The sequence below is a fragment of the Aythya fuligula genome, chromosome 9 (genome assembly GCF_009819795.1).
Source record: "Aythya fuligula isolate bAytFul2 chromosome 9, bAytFul2.pri, whole genome shotgun sequence".
In the NCBI taxonomy this organism is placed as follows: domain Eukaryota; kingdom Metazoa; phylum Chordata; class Aves; order Anseriformes; family Anatidae; genus Aythya; species Aythya fuligula.
In genome coordinates this window covers 10,089,736-10,107,096 of record NC_045567.1, presented here as the reverse complement: position 1 = coordinate 10,107,096, position 17,361 = coordinate 10,089,736, and the positions used below count along the sequence as shown (strand labels likewise).

General features: G+C 46.3%; 1 protein-coding gene across 2 annotated transcripts in view; it reads left to right on the top strand.

The window, feature by feature from the left end:
- Positions 1 to 17,361, top strand: part of PPP2R3A (protein phosphatase 2 regulatory subunit B''alpha) — a 51,386-nt gene that overhangs the window by 3,639 nt on the left and 30,386 nt on the right. For both annotated transcript variants that reach the window (XM_032192870.1, XM_032192871.1), the window contains exon 2: positions 7,627 to 10,072. In XM_032192870.1, the coding sequence (XP_032048761.1) occupies positions 8,090 to 10,072 (1,983 nt within the window). In that variant the 5' untranslated portion in view covers positions 7,627 to 8,089. The remainder of the gene's footprint in view (positions 1 to 7,626; positions 10,073 to 17,361) is intronic.

Sequence of the window (17,361 nt, the reverse complement as noted above, 5' to 3'; positions counted from 1 at the left end):
TTACACTTAGCGAGTTATTATGTCAAAAATTGTGTGAGCTTTTACTCTCCGGCTGTCTCCTTTGTATAAGTGGAAACCAGTCTCCTGGGACACTTTCCTGTCTGGGCAGTTTCAGTTCCAAGCCTCTGTGCAAAAGGAAAGTTAAAGAAAGGTATTCCTGAAAAACTGAAGAGAGTGAAATCTTTCTTGAGGATAGTAACTGCCCCATTCCCATGACTGATACCCAGAACAAAAAGCTTATCAAGGCCCATACGTTGGTTCTTCACAGCAGAGTTCCTCGTATACTGGTGTTCAGGGCCCCTGCGACTTGATGCTTGTGAAGGGTAGAGCAGCGCCGGCATGCTAGATAACCTGAAGGAATCACACGGAGTAGCTCGGTGCTCACTGACCACATCAGTATTTTAGAACAATAGTTCAGCATCTAGAGCCAAGTTTATTTTCAAGAGCAGCATAGACCATTGTTATTGATACCAAATCTTCTTGAGTGTTGGGTTTCTTTTCCACAGCTGCTGTGAACAGAGAGGTTGTTTTTAAGGTAGAGTTGGGTGGTGGTGGTGGTGTTTTTAAAGGTAAAGCTACTGAAACAGAGATTTCCTGGTGTGAAAATTGACTTCTCCAAATCCATATTGACTGCAAAACAGTGTTACCATCCTGCCGCAGACAGTGACTCTCAAGGTCATGTCTACTTGGAAGCCAGCCTTGATTAGTCCTCCCAGTGCAGTGACCTTCATGTTTCGCTGCATGAATGCAGAAGTCTCACTTCAGCTGGTGAAATTGGGGGGTCAGAAGCTATTTGACAAGAAAGAGTAAAAGATAAACAAGCAAGTAGTCCACTTGTTATGGATTTCTTGAGAGAATTTGAAGTTCTTTATTAACATTTCTTACAGGAAATGAACTGCCATGCAGTAGGAGTGTAAGTTTTTCATTAATTAATACCTAGTTAAAGTGTAGGAAGAACTGTCAGTTTTTCTAGTGAAGAGTAATGACTAGAGGAGTCCCAGGGAAATCTGTAGTCAGGCTTGTGTTGCTCAACACAGTTACAAATGATCTGGAAGAGAGACTGACTAATGAAGTGACAGTATATGCTAAGAATTGCAGAATTAGGGTAGCAGAAACAAAAGATGACTGGAGTTGCAGGAGGTTCTCACGATTCTTGGTGATAATTTTTGACAGGACCCCTTGATTCCCCAGCACTTTCTGCATCCGCAGCATCCTTTGATGGGCTTTTCACAGGTTTGCTGCACACGTGCTTGTTTTTAGCCTGGTTCCTGTAGCATTTATCAATCACCTGCAATCAATCTGCTAATATTTCTTATGAGACTGTATGAAAACTTCAGTCTCTACTAAGAATGACTATCTGCCTCTTGTTTAGTACTCTCTATGAGCAGGTCTCTGCACATTTCACAAAGGACAATAGCATCATTGTTTTCTTTTGAAGGAAGTAGAAAAAGGGACAAAGATACGAATTAACCCAGGTGGTTAAGAGAACAGACATTTGAGAATGTCCTAGCTGAAAAACACTGAGCAAGTTTTGGAAGGTGAGAGCACTGTGTAGTGATAGTGTTAATTTCTGAAAGGCAGTTTAAAAAATCATTTCTGAACGTAGTTCTCCTCTGTTGTGGATATTGTGTGCAGTTTGGGTTCCTTCATCGTAAAAAAGTACGTAGCTGAACCAGAAGAGCTGATGAGGGCCTCAGTGAAAAGATCAAATGCATGAAATTGTGCCAACACAAGAACAACTGAGTAAGCAGGGGCTAATGGTCTTGGAAGAGAGATGGCTGAGGGAGGTGGTGCTGAGTGCTGTAAATTCAGGAGTGCTGTGGATGATACATAAGCCACTGCAGGGGTTGTGCTCTGTTTCAGTACGAGATCTTGAGGTATTGAAGCTGGTGACTGGCCAAATCAAAAGTAGTTGGTGGGTGGTGGAATGTTGTCAGAAGATTTTCTGGATGCAAAAAATTTCTGTGGAATCCAGGAGATGTCTAAGCACATGGGAAAGCAATCCTCTGAGGGCTACTGAACCCAGGGACACCACACCCAGCTTCATCACTCCTGCGAGCTGAAAGCTGGTGCAAGTCAGCAGAGTGCTCCGTGGGACTGCAGAATTTCTTTTCTAATGCTATTCCCTGAGCTTTGGCGTATAGCCACTGCACAAGGGCTACAGCTTTGGCTTTGAAGACATTGCTGTTCCAGACTGTCCCTGCAAATCCTAGAAAAAGCCAAGAGGCGATTTGATCCTGGTGTGTCTGCACCTGCAGGTGAGGAAATCTCTCTCCCTGGAAGCTTTTCTTAAGTCAGCTTCAGAAAGCCTGGTAAGTGTTTGCTGGAACCTGATGCTGAACGTACTCAAGTTGGAAATCATGATCCCTGTTCTGTAGTAAATGTAATTAAGTACTGAAGATCTTACAATGAGCGTATTAAGAGAAATGCTCTGGTTCAAACAGGGGTTTGTCTGGCCAGGTCACATCTGGCCTGGGGTATGAGGGAAGTCAGGTTCTGTAGCCACAGCAGTCCACTGCAGTCTCTAGAGCATGGAAGGACTTGGTTAAACCCTCTTAAAACTAAACACAAGATGCCTTGCTGCAGGTACGATCCTTCATGGATCCACTGTAGCTGAAATGTGTGCATGTGCACCAAATTCCTGCTGGTCACAGAGGCTGAAGAGTTAGCACAGCAGGCACTTCCCATCTAAGTCCTATGTACAAAAAAAAAAAAAAGTTGTCCTAGATTAATTATGCATGCTGCAATTAAGGATATCAAATATTGTAAGCTTTAAAAATAGGACACAAAGAACAAAGGAGCCAAATGGTTTGATTTTTTTTTCCCCTAAACTTCAATATGGAAGGAAAAGTTATGAGTTTTGTGTTAAAACAACTTTAGAAGGTAAACTGTGCAAGTGATAGCAATTTGTGAATCGGCTCCTTCATGGTGGGCTTTGAAATAATTTATTGAAATGATTCATTGTAGCATTTCTGCCGAATTCAGCAGTGCATTTGTTGCAAAAGTAAAAAAATAAAAATCCTGCAGCTACTGCTGGTACAGTTCCATCAAAGGTGGAGCATCTGATGTTTTTAATACTAGATTTTCTAAGGATTTCCCTGTGACTACAGAACACTGTATAGACTCCTTGGGGGTCAGGTGAACCTTGTGGACTGGGCTGTTGGTGCCACGGCCACTTGGCCGTGTGTTTGAGCAGAGTCCTCGGCTGTGGTGGAGCGGGGCTTGACGCCAGCTCCTCCAGGAGCTGCTGAACTGCGCTCTCAAAAAGTGAGACTCCTCGTCTGTTCTCATCTCCAGCCTCTGAGTCTGCCTTTGCACGTGTGCTTTTTAATCTTATAATTTACAGTACTCTGACTTGAGCCTGCTGGGAAGAAGGATAACGATACATCCAAGGTCTACTGCTGTTCTGTACTTTGTTTGGGGATTACAGAACCTACACTAGTAGGTGATGAATTCATTTTTTATTTTTCTGTTATTTGACAAAGTACCGAAGACTGGCTGAAAATTGTGCTTTACAAGAAAACACTTTATTTGCCAGCTGTTGTCTTCCATAATCAATATAGTTTGCTGCCAAATCTGCTCTGTTCTGTACACTGTGAACAAATATCAAGCATTTCTGAACAAGGGGATGCAGTTAAGGTGCTTTTTGGCACCACCAGCTCATCCAAGAGGTAGGACCAGACACTTGATCATATAGCTGTGATGATGCTTCTGCTACAATACAGGTGCCTGGCCAAGTGGCAAAGCTGTTGATTTTTCTTTTGGCGGTGGTGATTTTGGTACTTTGACAAAAGCAGCCGCACGGAGTGCTCGTCCCACCGCCTCTTCCACTAGGAAGGAGTGTGTTTACGAGGGACGCCCGTGCCGTGCTGTGGTGCAGAAGGGAAGCTGCTCTCCTCCATACTGCATTGGGGTGGCTTCTCATTTCTGGTTCCTGTTAACATTGATGCTAGCACTGGTGAGAGAAATGAAGGAGGATTTTTGCCTGCTTTGAAACTTTCAGAGCCTGTAGAGGCCTGCTTTTTAGATTGCAGTTTGCAAGTAAGCCGAGTGCTGGCTGACAGTCCCCTCGCTTACAGCTTGTCATTGTTCAGTTATTTAACTCGAGCATAATCTTTACATGAATAGAATTTCTTGTGCGTTGCGGAGTAACCTTTTATATCATTAGTATCTGCAATAATTTTTTCCCTTGTAAAGTGATTCATGCCTTCTTGCAGATAGGAAAGACATAAAGCATTATTCTGCAGTCGCACAAGAAGCCCTATTCATTCACAGTTTACATTGTGAAACCAATCCTGTATCCTCGGGGTTGGAGCTGGTTTCGTGGCAGCAGTCCTAATTACAGAATCTGTCTGCAGCGTATCTGAACTGGGGGCTGCTCTAGAGTCGCAACTGGAATGAAATGGCGGGCTGAAAAGGAGGAAGTACGAATTTTTCTTAATGCACTCAGGCTTTCCATTGTTGCTATTCATAAATCGTAGGGTTTAGTCACCAACTCAGTCCCAACAAAAGGCCATTCAAGCTGAGTTTGAGACCAGATTCCCAGATCTGGTAACAGGAAGGAGCTTTTCTAAGGTTTTGTCTTGACCGGGTTTACATGCTGGATCCTGTTTGATGCATAAGTAAAGCTGTGAGCTGAGCATGTGCTAACCCTGGTCAAGTAAAGCCGGTAAAATGTGAGAAAAACAGTTTCTCCTCCGCATCCCTAAGCAGTTGTGCTGCCTGGATTGTTTTTGGTTTTTGGTCTTTAGCTGGAGGCAAGCACCCAGCACCTCCGATAACCTTAGTGTGTTTGTGCAGACAGTGAAAATAAGGCAAGTAGTGATCACTGAGAAGATGTTAATCTGGTTGAAAAAAAGAGGATATCAGGTTCTTAATATTCATTCTTGGATTACTTCTTTCCCTGACATGCAGCAGTAAAAGGTGCTGAAGACATCTGAGCGCAGAGGAGGAGGTAGTCTTGCCTTAGCCTTGACAAGTTGGCGTCTGGATTTTGTTGATTCCCGAATGTGATAGCACCACAGAAATAGACAAATTGGAAAGAGATTAGAGAATGCAGCAAGCGTGTCTGAAGGGCCTGCCTTGTTCCAAAGCTGAAGGGGCTGACTCTCCCTAACAAGGCCAGGCAGTGGCTTAGGGCATAATCACTCAATCGTTCTTCTTGCCATCTCCGCTTCCCAAGCAAATGTAAGCTGGTGCCAGGCACAGTTTGAATTTTGAAGTTGAACTGAAGAAGAGTCAGGTTAGGCAGGGAATCTGGGAGACCTCTTCCCCAAAGAACTCCTTGTGCAATAACCGTGAGGACGTGGAAAGCTTCAGTGCTTGAAGACGGTTTAAAGGGTTGGAGAAACTGCCCTAGTCCCAGGGCAAGGAGTACAGTGTAGGGGGAAATCACCCTTGGACTGATACAGGAGGAGACAGTGAGGTTGAACACATTATCCTTCTAATTAAGGCATAACTTCATTAGGATGCAACTATTTCCCAAATTAGGTGTAACTCAGACTCTTCTTTGGTGGTGAAAAGATTGTGCAGTAGGGAAGTAGGAGAGAGGAGAGGATGAGCAGAGAGGTGACAGAGGTCTCCCTGATATGCCGCACAGGGGAGAGAAGAAGGAGCTCTGGAGAAGTCCCATGTTTTTTGGGGAGTAATATTAAATCCTCTTCGATTCTGCTGCTCTGATGATCTCTGCTTTCTCTAAATGTGTACGTTCTCTTTCAGGAAATGCCAGGAAGCTTGTCTGTAGTTGGTGGAGACTCAGAAAAGAGCAAGCTGCAGCCTTGTGTCTCGAAGTGTCAGACAGAAGGACTCGTGGAGTCCAGGGATGGTTAGACTTCTTGGAGTCATGGAAGCATGGGTTTTCCTGTCTGAACAAAGCCCGCTAAGTCTTATAAGATGAACACCTTGGTGAGCCAATAGGACTTCTTAAACTGTGGCTGTGATTCAGAGAGGCATTAAGCACACCTGATTGGGAAGCCTGAGAGTCAGTGACTGCAGGGCGTGGAGTCTTATTACCTGGCCTTGTGCTTGGTGGGATAAGGACCCCGGGGTTCAAAAACGGCTCTGTTTACGCCCTTTATCCCCTGACTCAGGGCTGTGGCTGGGGCACACCCCATACCTCTGATCATCCCTTTGGAAGGCCCTCCTGTGCCTGTGGGGCTTTGGGGTGGTGCCAGTGGGTGTAGGAAGGAGCAGCATGGGGCAGGCACAGAGGCGGCTGTGAAGCCGGCCCTGGCACAGCAGGCAGGTTGGCCGGTGGTGCTCGGTGGGCAGGTGGCAGCCTGTTACAGATACCAGCGTGGTAGCTGGAGCAGTTGCTAGCTCATCTTGAACGCAATCATTGCAATGTTTTATATAATGCACGGAGCAAACCAGGAGGGTTTCTGCGTGCAGCTCTGCCTAACTGCAACGGGCAGACGTGACGCATTTGGAATTCCATCAAATAATCTTAAGATCGTTTCTTCTCACCTTCAAATAAAGGATTTAAAACAGGTAAAATGAGAACATTCATCAGTCTTGTGCCATCCTCAGTCCTTAATTAAAACACTGAACTTGAAGGTGCTTCCTTTTGTATCCATCCAGACTTAGGAGCTAAGGTAGGTGGCAGTAACGTGCGTGGAGGGCAGTCCTGTCAGATGCAGGTCTGGCCTTTCACGTGGTGCTAGGTGTTTACCTTTGAAAACACCAAAAGAAACGTGCCGTGCAGTGTGGTTTAACCATGTTTTGTGAGATGGATTTCCGTGCAGGAACAGGGGGTGCTCAGAATACCATCGGGGTGGTTTAATTTGATTATCGATGTGTTCTTGAAAGATACAGTAATGTCTAAAATGTAAGATGCTTGAGTCTGGAGTTTTCTATCTTTTAATAACAAAGTTAGGCAGCCTTTTTTCTTTCTGGTACAATTTTGACCATCATGATAGGAAATACAGCTGTAAGTGACTGTGTTAGGTGTAAAATTCTCAATTCCTCGTTTTCACAGCCTTAATTTCTATACAATTGTTACGTTCTGCTCTTGGTCTCTACACCAGCAGCCTATTAATGGGTTGTAGGAGACTTAAAAAACAGTTATTCTGCCTTAAAATATTTTGCCATGGTCCCAAAGACCTTGGTGAAAGCCTAATGGAAGCCAACGTGGCCTCTACAAAAGGCCATGCATTCTTAGAGTTCATCTGCTTTGCTCCAGGCTGTTTGCAGGGTTTTATAATCCAGAGTGTTTGGAAATTCTGACAGCGCTTTTCTCTGCTGCTCTCTTCCTTATCATTAGAGGGTCTTGGAAAATGGAAGCCAGAAATTCACAACATGATCAAAATGTTTTGCTCCATTAGAATTAAAGGTAATGTTTTGTTCAGTCTGGAGAGGAAAAAAAGTGAGTATGGAAAAAAAAAATCAATGAGTGGTTAAAATAGAGCTGTTAAAACAGCAACACACAGACAGCCTGTGTATAAATATAGGCTAGCTCCTCTAGCACTGTTCTTATATGGTAGATTTGAGTGAAGGAAAAATATCAGCCTACTCGCACTGTCTACGAGCCTGAATGTTGGTTGTTAAGGTCTGATGCCATTTGTTTGCTGTCAGACAAGGCTGCATGTTACACAGAGTCATAATGACTTTTCCTGTGTTTTTTTGTAGGGACCTACCTTACCAGTGTGAGAAGAGGATCACACAAGCATACTGTGGATTTTTTATCTGTACATGCTACTTGATTATCATCTATCTTTTAATGATTCTCTCAAAAAGAGAGAAGGATCCAAGAAAAACCATTGTCTTCTACTTGAGAGCTGGCTGAATTTTATGACGCCTTTTGGAGATTCTACCTGGACCCTTAGAAACAGAGCAGCTCGGGCTGCATCTCCTGATCAGCAAAGCTCTCTGTGTGGAATACAGTAACCAAGTTGCCTTCAATCAAACCGTATGCAAGTTGCACTAATTGCTGTAACTGTACTGCTGATACCACTCCGGACTTCGCTAGGACTTCCAATGCCAGTAGTTTCTCATGGGGTTTGAATGTTTTCAATGGACATTTGAGTGTTTCTGTTAAATTTGGTGTGGCTGTGAAAAGTAGGGGTGGGGGTGTGAGCTTCCTGCTAAGTTCATGGTGAATTTCGAAGCCTCACTTCCACGTGGGATCCGTGCTATGGCAGCAACCTACAGGCTCATGGTCACAACTGTGAACTGCTACAGCAGCGTGGTGATAGACCAGCACTTCCAGCACACCGTGCATTACTGCACAGGCACTTGCCAGGTGTTTAAGCAAGGAGTCACGTGTATAGTTGCCCACCACAGTGTGTGCGCTGAGCTCAGCGTCCAAGATGCCAACCAAGACCATAAAATTCCTGTTTCTGAAAACGGGCTTGCCTTGCCTGGAAATGAGGACTATCATCAAATTCTCCCAAATAATCCAAGAATCAAAAAGGGCTCTTCAGTGCAAGCTTCTAGCAGTTTAAAAGACATTACTGGTGAGGCAATAAATCTTGCCAGTGGTAAAATAAAGGAATTCTCCTTTGAGAAACTCAAAAACTCTTCCAGTCACGTGGCCTACAGAAAAGGAAGGAAAGTTCGGTCAGAATCATTCAGCAGACGATCATTTGATTTTGACGTGATTTATGGGCACTTCAGCAATGATGAGAACTGCCCTCCCTGTGGCTTTTTGCAGAGTCCCTCACCTGTGGAGAAATGGCAGGAGAGCAACGATGCTCCAGAAGTCAGCATGAATCCCGTGGTTCCCTTCTCACCTCATTCTTTCTCTGAAGAAAACTTCATTACCCAAATTTTGGAAAAGCACAAGCTGGATGGTTCTTCTGGCGGAGATATTAAGGTGTGCTTAGACATCTTGCTCAAGTGCTCAGAGGATCTGAAAAAGTGCACCGACATCATAAAGCATTGCATCAAAAAGAAATCTGCAGACAGCGTTAGTGGAGGCAACAGCAGTGATCCCCTTGCTAATTCAGAAATGATTTATATGAATTTGATGACGAGATTTTCTTCATACCTAAAAAAGCTGCCCTTTGAGCTCAAGCCACCTGGGCACAAGGAAGCTAGTGACTTGGTGGAATTAGTTAACTGTCTTCATGGTCTGCAGCAAACTCCCTTTTCCCCAATATTTGGAGATGAGCAGCCACCTAGGTATGAGGACATTATTCAGCTGCCGTCCTCGGGCACGGTTCCTCTCAGAGCAGCAGGCGATCAGAGTGAGGTGACGGGCACCTCTCAGTCCGTGCAGACAAGTACTGTGAGCTTTACCTCAAACTCCCTTCACGGCATCGCACAGGAGAGCAGTGTGAGAGCTGGGAAAGATGCTTGTGCTCTACCTCAGTTACCGGCCACAAGCCCTTCTGACTGCACGTCTTCCGCTGAGGCTCTGTACATTGAGGAGGAGTCGGATGGGGAAAGAGCAGTAGGGAAAATAAAGGAGAAAGGGGATTGGGAGAGCTTAGAGCGCAGCTACCAGCTCTCTGGTTGTTCAGACGCAGGTGCTGATGTGAAGCCAGAACGTGCTGGAGTGGGAAGCGAGCTTCCCCGTGCTCCTGAGAAACTTCTAAAGCCGCTTTCAGATTCTGTATCACGTGGTTCCCAAGCTGATGTCTCCAAAGGGGAACAGACGTGCAGGATAGATAAGGATGAGATAGATAAACTGCTGCTGGACTTGGAGTGCTTCTCACAGAAAATGGAGAGTACTTTTAGGGAACCCCTAAAGGAGAGTGAACCTGCCCGTTTGCAGGTGCTTGGCTGGCAGGGTAGGCCGGTACTACCTCTGGCTCTTGAACCCAAAAGTAAACCTGTTGACCCTACTTCCCCTCTGTCAAAAATCATGGAAAGCAACGGCCATAAAATGGAGGAAGAGGACAAAGTCCTTTTACTGCGTATTCTGGAAAGCATTGAGGACTTTGCCCAGGAACTGGTGGAATTCCAGACAGGCAAGGGAAGCTTGTCCAAGGAGAAGGAAGTGATGCAGATTCTTCAGGAAACTTTAACAGCTCCTCCTCAGTCCATCCTCCCGGGGCAGAAAAGCTGTGCTGGGGCTGCTTCCAGAGACTCTGTTCCAGCTTTGATTCAGCAGGCCCCAGAAGTGATTAAGGTAAGAGAACAAGGCTTTGACTGGGTAATAGAACAAACATGGGAAAATGTGGAAAAGAAAAAGTTACAGGTGCTAAGTGATTCATTGGATGCTGCAGCGTGGAATAATGTGCTCATCCAGCAGTAGTATTTATTTAAAAACAAACAGGAAACAAAACCTGAGCAAACAAAATGGGCCCTGACATTTCACCTTTAACCTTGTCCTTGTCCTGCTGGTGTTTCTGTAGGCTGAGTTTGCATGTTGTTTAGGTAGGTTTTATAAAATAGAGAATTTTTCAGCTTACTACTTTATTCCTGGGAGCAGGTACTGGTCTGGCTCTCACCAGCGCCGTGGAGCTGGATGCTCCACCTCTCCCTTTCCCATCTCAGAGCAGGCTCCAACAACTTTCTTTGTCCTGCCTATCGCTGGTCCCTAAAGAGAGATCCTCACTGGCACAAAGGTCAGGATTTAGGAAGATTTATTATTTTCCCCTTCCTGCGTCCCCAGTGCGGTCATTGTGGAGTCTGCACAGCATGCCTCTCACGTGAGGAGCAGGTTTGCCCAGCAAAAGGGTCTTGATGGGGGCTCGCTTTCGAGGGGAGCCAGCGCTGTCTGCCCAGTCCTTTGCTTTTGAATGGAAAGTGCTAGTGCCAAATTTTCAAAACAACAGGGTGCCGAAGTCCCAAATGCATAGAAAGTATAAAGAGCTTTACTTTCCAAAATGCACCTTCCTCTTACGTACTTGAGAAGGTGTCCAGATTAGCAGTGAGCTTTCAGAGCTCCTTCCAGCAGGACCGTAACTTGCATGTCTTTAAAACGGTCTGTATGCCTGAAAATGCAGGTATTTGGTGCGATTCTGAAAGGGGGAGGGAGGGGAGAAGGGTTATTTAACTGAATTGATACAACTGGGGTTTATTATTTGTTTTAGACTAGGTACTTTTCAAGTGTTTCTGATGTTTCTCTGTACATCCTTGCTTATGGAAGACAGTAAGCATAACCTTGTCTGGTATCTCCAGCAAGGCAGAAGGGCTTCTTCCTCAGAGTGCAGAATTAAGTGACTCCAAAAGCTCTGAAGTCATCTTTTAATAGCTACTCTTGCCTTGAGATTTACGAGGTTTTTGTTTAATCTTGTGAACTTGAAACACAAATGTTTGCTCATGTGTGACACTGAATTTTGTGGCTGTTCTTCTACAATACTTGAGAACTGGATACGCTTACGCTGTCTGTCAAACAGCTTATGGGGCTGGTCCCCTATCGGTTTGTTTCCCTCCTCATCCACACGTCCTGTGTGTGTGTGCTTGCTCCTAGCCTGCCGTCCGCAGCAGCACTACAGGAGCTCCTGCTGCACGCTGCAGCTCGGCTTTTGCTTTGTGTCGGTGCCTGGAACCAAAGCTCACAGAAGAAAACTGTCCCGGGGACCCAGGGGCTGGGCTGAGCACTGTGCACGTGCTGCCGGTCCCCTGGGCAGTGGCTTGGCCCCTAGCAGGATGGATCCAAGGCCCCTGCACTGCTGCTTCTACTGGCCTCACTCTGAGGTTTGCTGTGCTTTATGTAGATGTGGTCATGGGTGCGAGGCCCTCTCCAGGTGTAGCATGTGGGGAACCCCTAAGTCTTGCAGCTAACTGGGTTTGGCTGGAGCTCCTTGGTGTTTCGGGTTCGGTATGGCAGGTGTGCGCATCAGCTTTAAAAGTATTTGTTGTGTTTTCTTTCATAAAGCTGTTACCAAATAGCTGTACAGGCACGCGCACACACAACCAGATCTAATATTGATGAAAATGCAGTGCAGCTTTCATTGATGTGGGCTGTGACAGTTTTAATATCCCTCAAGCAAGGAAAAAGCAAAGGGGAAGCCACTTCAGCCCAGACTGTTTGCTGGTTCAGACTGGCCTATCTGAGTGGAAATCTGGGCTAACTTGTATCAGCAACAGACTTTTCCCTTTATCATAGAAAAACAATGATGGTCATCCACACAGAACAATAGAATCACTCGCTTCTTTGCTTTCAGAACCCAAATATTTAGAAACTAGGAAATGAGCACTCAAGAAGTCCATCAATTTTGCAGAGCCCATAATGAGCGCATCACGCTTCGTCCAGGCAGGCCAGGAAGCTCGGCGTGCTTTTAGGCTGTCCAACATTTCCCATTCTGAGATCCAGTTTTCCGCTGCTTATCTCTAAACCGACTATTTGGTTTAAAATTTCCTGTTCTGTGTGCTGATCCTTTTTATACATTGTTTTTGAAAGAAGAGGCTCAATGAAAGCAGGTCAGCTGTCTGACTAGCTAAAGGATAGCAAAAAACCAAAACGCACCACCAAAATACAACAAGTGTTTACTAGCCTGAGAAAGACTAGCAAAAAAAAAAAAAAAAAAAGTATTTTTCTATATGTTTTGCCTGTAGATAGGAGAAAGGTAAGGAGTGAAGCCGCAGGTGGTGAAGAAGTAGAGGTTGGGCTGGCCCTGTCTGAAGGAGTGCTGGTCCTTGGGGCTGTTGGGGAGGTAAATGGGGTCACCTTTTGAGGCAAATGTCTTATACAAAGCTCTTGGAAAAGTCAGTGATGGAAGGTTTTGACCTTAACCTCTCCGTGTGCTGGTTTGATGAAGTATTTGAGTTTGGGTAATTAATGCGTGCGAAATACCTAGTGCCACAGTAAAAGTACCCTAGAAAAGTCTGTAAGAAACTCACAAGCTCGTTCTGCTTTCAGAATCAAGTTTGGGTAGTGCAAGCCCCTGCTCCAAGCCCTGCCCATGCATTTTATTTTAAGAACCACTGGGTGAAGTCTGTGAATAATTTTGGGAGCAGGAACCATGACAAGGGTTCGATGCTAAAAGAGGCCTCTCCTTTAGGGCCTCCGGGTGGGGATCCCATGTCAAAGGCCTGCTGAGCTGCACTGAGCGAGAAGGAGCTGTCCTGCTTCCTATTTCTCTCTTCCCCTGCCTTTCCGCTTCCTATTGCAGGGTTCTGAATCTTCCTTTTTACCGCACCTGCTGCTTGTGTGCGAGATGCTACGGTAGCAGAAAACGAGCCCTGGGTCTGTGGTGGGACGGGCGCTGCAGCTGCCTCTGGGCAGGGGTTGCAGCTTAGTCTGTCCTACAGCATTGTCCTGAGGCCACACGCCTTGCTTTTAGATGTCAAAACGTCTGTTGCGTGCCTCAATGGGTGGCCTGAAGCATGCTCTGAGTGCAATTAAAGCTGCTTCGTAATCCTAGAAAGTTAAGGCTTGGGGTGCTTTGTCTCGCAGAGCAAATCACGTGCTTCTCGAGGACCTTGGGTGGGGAAATTAACCCTAAAAAGTGTCTTCTATAACACCACAGTGCCTTTAGCTGCGATGTTAAATAATCACATTTTCTCAAAACACATTCACAATATAATGGAAAACTTTCTGGGAAATCAGATTCCTTCCCCGTGTATTACAAATAGTTCTGATCAGATGTTAGTAGCACCGGTCAGTTAAGCTGCATGCACATCTGCGCTCTTTTCCAGCATCAACTACTCATACTTTCTAACCCCAGATGGTAACAAAAGACTTTTTTTATTTGTTTGGTAATAGTTACTGAAATAGATGAAAGCAGTAACTGCATCTTAAAGCATCTTGGAATCAGAAATGACCAAAAAATAAAAAAGAAAAAGAAATGCGGTGAAATTAAAGAATTAAAAGAACCAACACCAAACATGCAGGGAGATATTTGTGGCACGTGGGCTAACTTTGTAATCAGGACAGATACAAGCTCTGCTTGCACGAAGTTTTGTTATCTTAAAGTGGGCATCTGAAGGTAGTTGAAACAAAGCCTCCTGATACAAGATGAGTTTTTCAGCCTCATTGGCTCTAAAACCAACAAAGAGTTATGCTGTTGCTGGAGAATTTTAATCTGTTTTGACAACGTGTAGAGCTGGTGCTCTTCTTGGCTATACGGAATGCACCATGGATACATCGGAGGCGCACGGGGTCCAGTTTTCATCCTCTTCTGTTGGTGAGGCTCGGTGAGACCTTTCCATTTACTAAAATCCTGTATTTGAAAAGCAAGGCCAGAACTGAGATGATGTTCTCTGTTATTGGGTTCCGAAAGAAACCTGGTGAAGTAGCTGGGACTCTTAAAGCCAAGGAAGGAAAGCAGGCTGCAGGACTGTGTGCTTGGCATCTTGTTGGGTGAGAACTGGACGTAGGTCGCTGCTCAGCGCTGTTGTCGTGATAGGTGAGGGAGAACACGCTTGTAGCAGGGCAGGACAAAGTCAGAGCAAGAGTTGGAGGTCACGGAGAAAAAGAGCAGATCGTCTCCTGGGAACTGCTTTGGGAACGGCTTGGGGAGCAGCCTTTGCCTCGTGAGAGTTATGGAAAAAGGGAATAAAAAGGATGATGTGTTTTGATGTCTTTAAAAACCCACTTTATTAAGAGCCGTTTTAAATGCCTGAGCTCATTATCCAAGATCATCCTTATGTGCTCATTTGGTGTTGGAGAAACCGGCTGATTTGCTTTTTCCAGGCAAGAAGGAAAAAGTGATGTTTCCTGAAAATTACAGCCTTTGGTGTGGAGCGGAGCTCGTGCCGATCTGCCTCATCACCTCGGAGGCAGGGCCCTCAAACCACCAGCATCGCGTGCGGCTTCGCTCCAGCCGCGTCTGGCTGATGCAAGTTCGCACCTCATGTTTCAGCGCTGAAGCACGGAAAGTAGGAACTATTGGGGAAGATGGTATATTTAGCCCCTTCTGCAGCCCGTCTAATTTTAGCACCTTGGTCGTGGTGGTGGGTGCTTCCTTTCCCATGCTACCCCTGGCCTATTACAAGCCAAGGACAGATTGTCTGTCATGCAGCCAGCAGGGAAATAGATTCTGTTGTAGATCATGTTTCTCAATTAAAGTATTACAAGAAGGCAGAAGATCCTGGTGGTACTGAAGGATACATTGAATATCAGGTAAAAAAGGGAGGTCTGGCTTCAGGAGCGAGACACGATCTCCAGATGTTGTCTTGCTGAAGAGAGAGAAGACCTAGCATGCTTCTGCGGGAAGCCGTTTGCCACTTCGTGCCTGTAAAAACCCAAACCAAGAAAGCAACCTGCGGGGTTTGACGTGGTCTCCTGCAGAGTCCCCGTGCCCCTTCTGGAGCGGGCACCAGCAGCTTAGGAGCTGAGCAGGATGATGATCAAGGAGCGTTCTCTGCGGAGGGACCCAGACCTGGGCGGGGAGCTGGCTTTCCTCGCGAAGGGCTGCGATTTTGTTCTTCCGTCCCGCTTCAAGAAGAGGCTGAAGTCATTCCAGCAGGCCCAGGTTTGAGCACTTGGCATTTCTTTTTACTTTTTTTTTTTTTTTTTTTTCTGTTGCTTTGTATTTTTCATTGGATCAGAGAATCAAACTGTCCCCTCCAGGCGTGTCTATTTGCAGCAAGTTATTTGCAGCAAGATACCAGCAGGTTTAAAAATAAACCTCCCAGGCTTAGAGCGCACAGTTAAAGTGTCTTTGTAAACAAGGGGAAAGCGTAATGGCAAGGGCAGTGATTTAACAGGGAGAAACAGCCAAAGGCTATTAGGTCTTCCCTGCATTTTTGTAAGAAAAGCCCAGTTTCTGTGTGATTGCTCTGAATGTCTCTTGTTGCATGTTGGACAAGCCCAGCTTTCTGCTGCACCCAGGCTGGGCGCAGAGCAGCCTGCCTGGCTTTGGCAAAGCTTTGGCCATCACAGGGTGCTTTGTTGGGCTGTTTCCTAGGCTCTGGTGGGCTGTGGTTGAAGGAGATGTAGCCGAAGAAATGGAAACTGCACCAAAGATTGGTTTCTTGGGATAATCCCAGCTTCTGTGCTCGCTTTCGGGGACAGCTGGGGAAGGCTGGAGTAGTTGTGCTAGGACAGCAGGTCGGCGGGTAGCCACCCCTGTAACGGGGGTCGCAGTGTGCTGAAATCCCCCGTCGTGAGCCTCGTCCCTGTTAAGACGATCGGTGACCCAGTGAGGAAGTAAAAAGGTGAAATTACCAGCGGTGCAGCTGTTTCCTAAGAAATAGCTCTTAAAATAGCCCCGGAGGATCTTGTAGCATGGGGCACGTTTTGATTCCATGGCTTCTGGTGCCAGGTTAAAGTCAGTGTATAAGGTTAATCTCTGCAACACGCTTTTTCACTCCCTGGGGGAGAACTGCATGAAGCACTGAGGGGCAGCAGTGCCTCCCCACAGCACCAGAACCACCTCAGGGCACCATTAGGGGCTGGGCAGGGAGAGGTGAGGTCCCCCACAGGCCAAGGGGGGGAGGCTCGGCCAGCCTCTGGTGGATGGGAGCTCGGCCTGGTGGGACGCCAGAGAGCTGGGAGCGGGGCTGGAGGGGCTGCAGGCATGAGGCGAGTGGTTTGGAAATCCGGCTGGGTGAGGCCGTGAGGAACCTGACTGAAGCTTAGGGCTGGCCTCGTGTCCCCGTCCACCTAAATCCTTCTGTGGGCCCGCGTTGCTTGGTTTGTTTTATTGGGGTTTTTCTGCAGTAGCGCTCTGCTTCAGCTGGTACGTTTGCGATTTACAGTAGGAAGAAATTGCATCCAGAAATACCATTTCTCATCGCCTCTCCCCTTCTGCAGGAGCCGCAGGGACAGAGGCAGCAGAAGGGTGTAATGGTGGGGAAGGGCTTCAGGAAAGGAAGGAAGGGAAAGTTTTGGGCTGTTGATACAAATCAGCTCTGGGGAACCGCTGATCTCCGAGGATGGCCTGCGTCCAGTTATCCTCCAACTTCAGTAAGGCAGGAACAGCAAAAATGAAAGGAGACATTAAGTCAGCCCTGTGGAGTGTGAGTAACCAGGCTGAGTCACTGTGCCCTACACAGAAGAGGAGAGAATCTCTTCCTGAAGAAAGCAATGAACGGGTCAGCTTATCCTCCAGGACCCTGCTGGAGGTTTGGAGCCAGGAGAAAAGAAGAGGGAATATCTGAGCCCTTGCTGCGATGCCGCTTCCTCGCGGAGCCGTGTGCTGGGCCCGGTGCTGCCGGGAGGCTGGGGGAGTTTCTGGGCTTTGTGTGCGTGGTGCAGGGAGGCCGTCCTGCTGCCTGCTTTATTTGTAATGCAGATGTCACTGTGTCAGCCTGCCCAGAAATACATTGTGTGGCTGGCCAAAGATGACACAGTGGATAGACGGATGTTAGTTAAGGTAATTGAAACCGTGCAATAAAGCAGTGTTTAAAACTGGTTTGTGATGTTACTTTCCTTCTTAGAAAAAAATAGCAATTGGTAGCAGAGGTAAAGGATTTGTTGTAGTATTTGTAGCTTACTGCCCTATAGTCCTTCTGAAAATGCACGTCCCTTTTGGAGAGATGTTCCACTAAGCAAATAGCATTTATGGTTAACTTCTGGAAGAA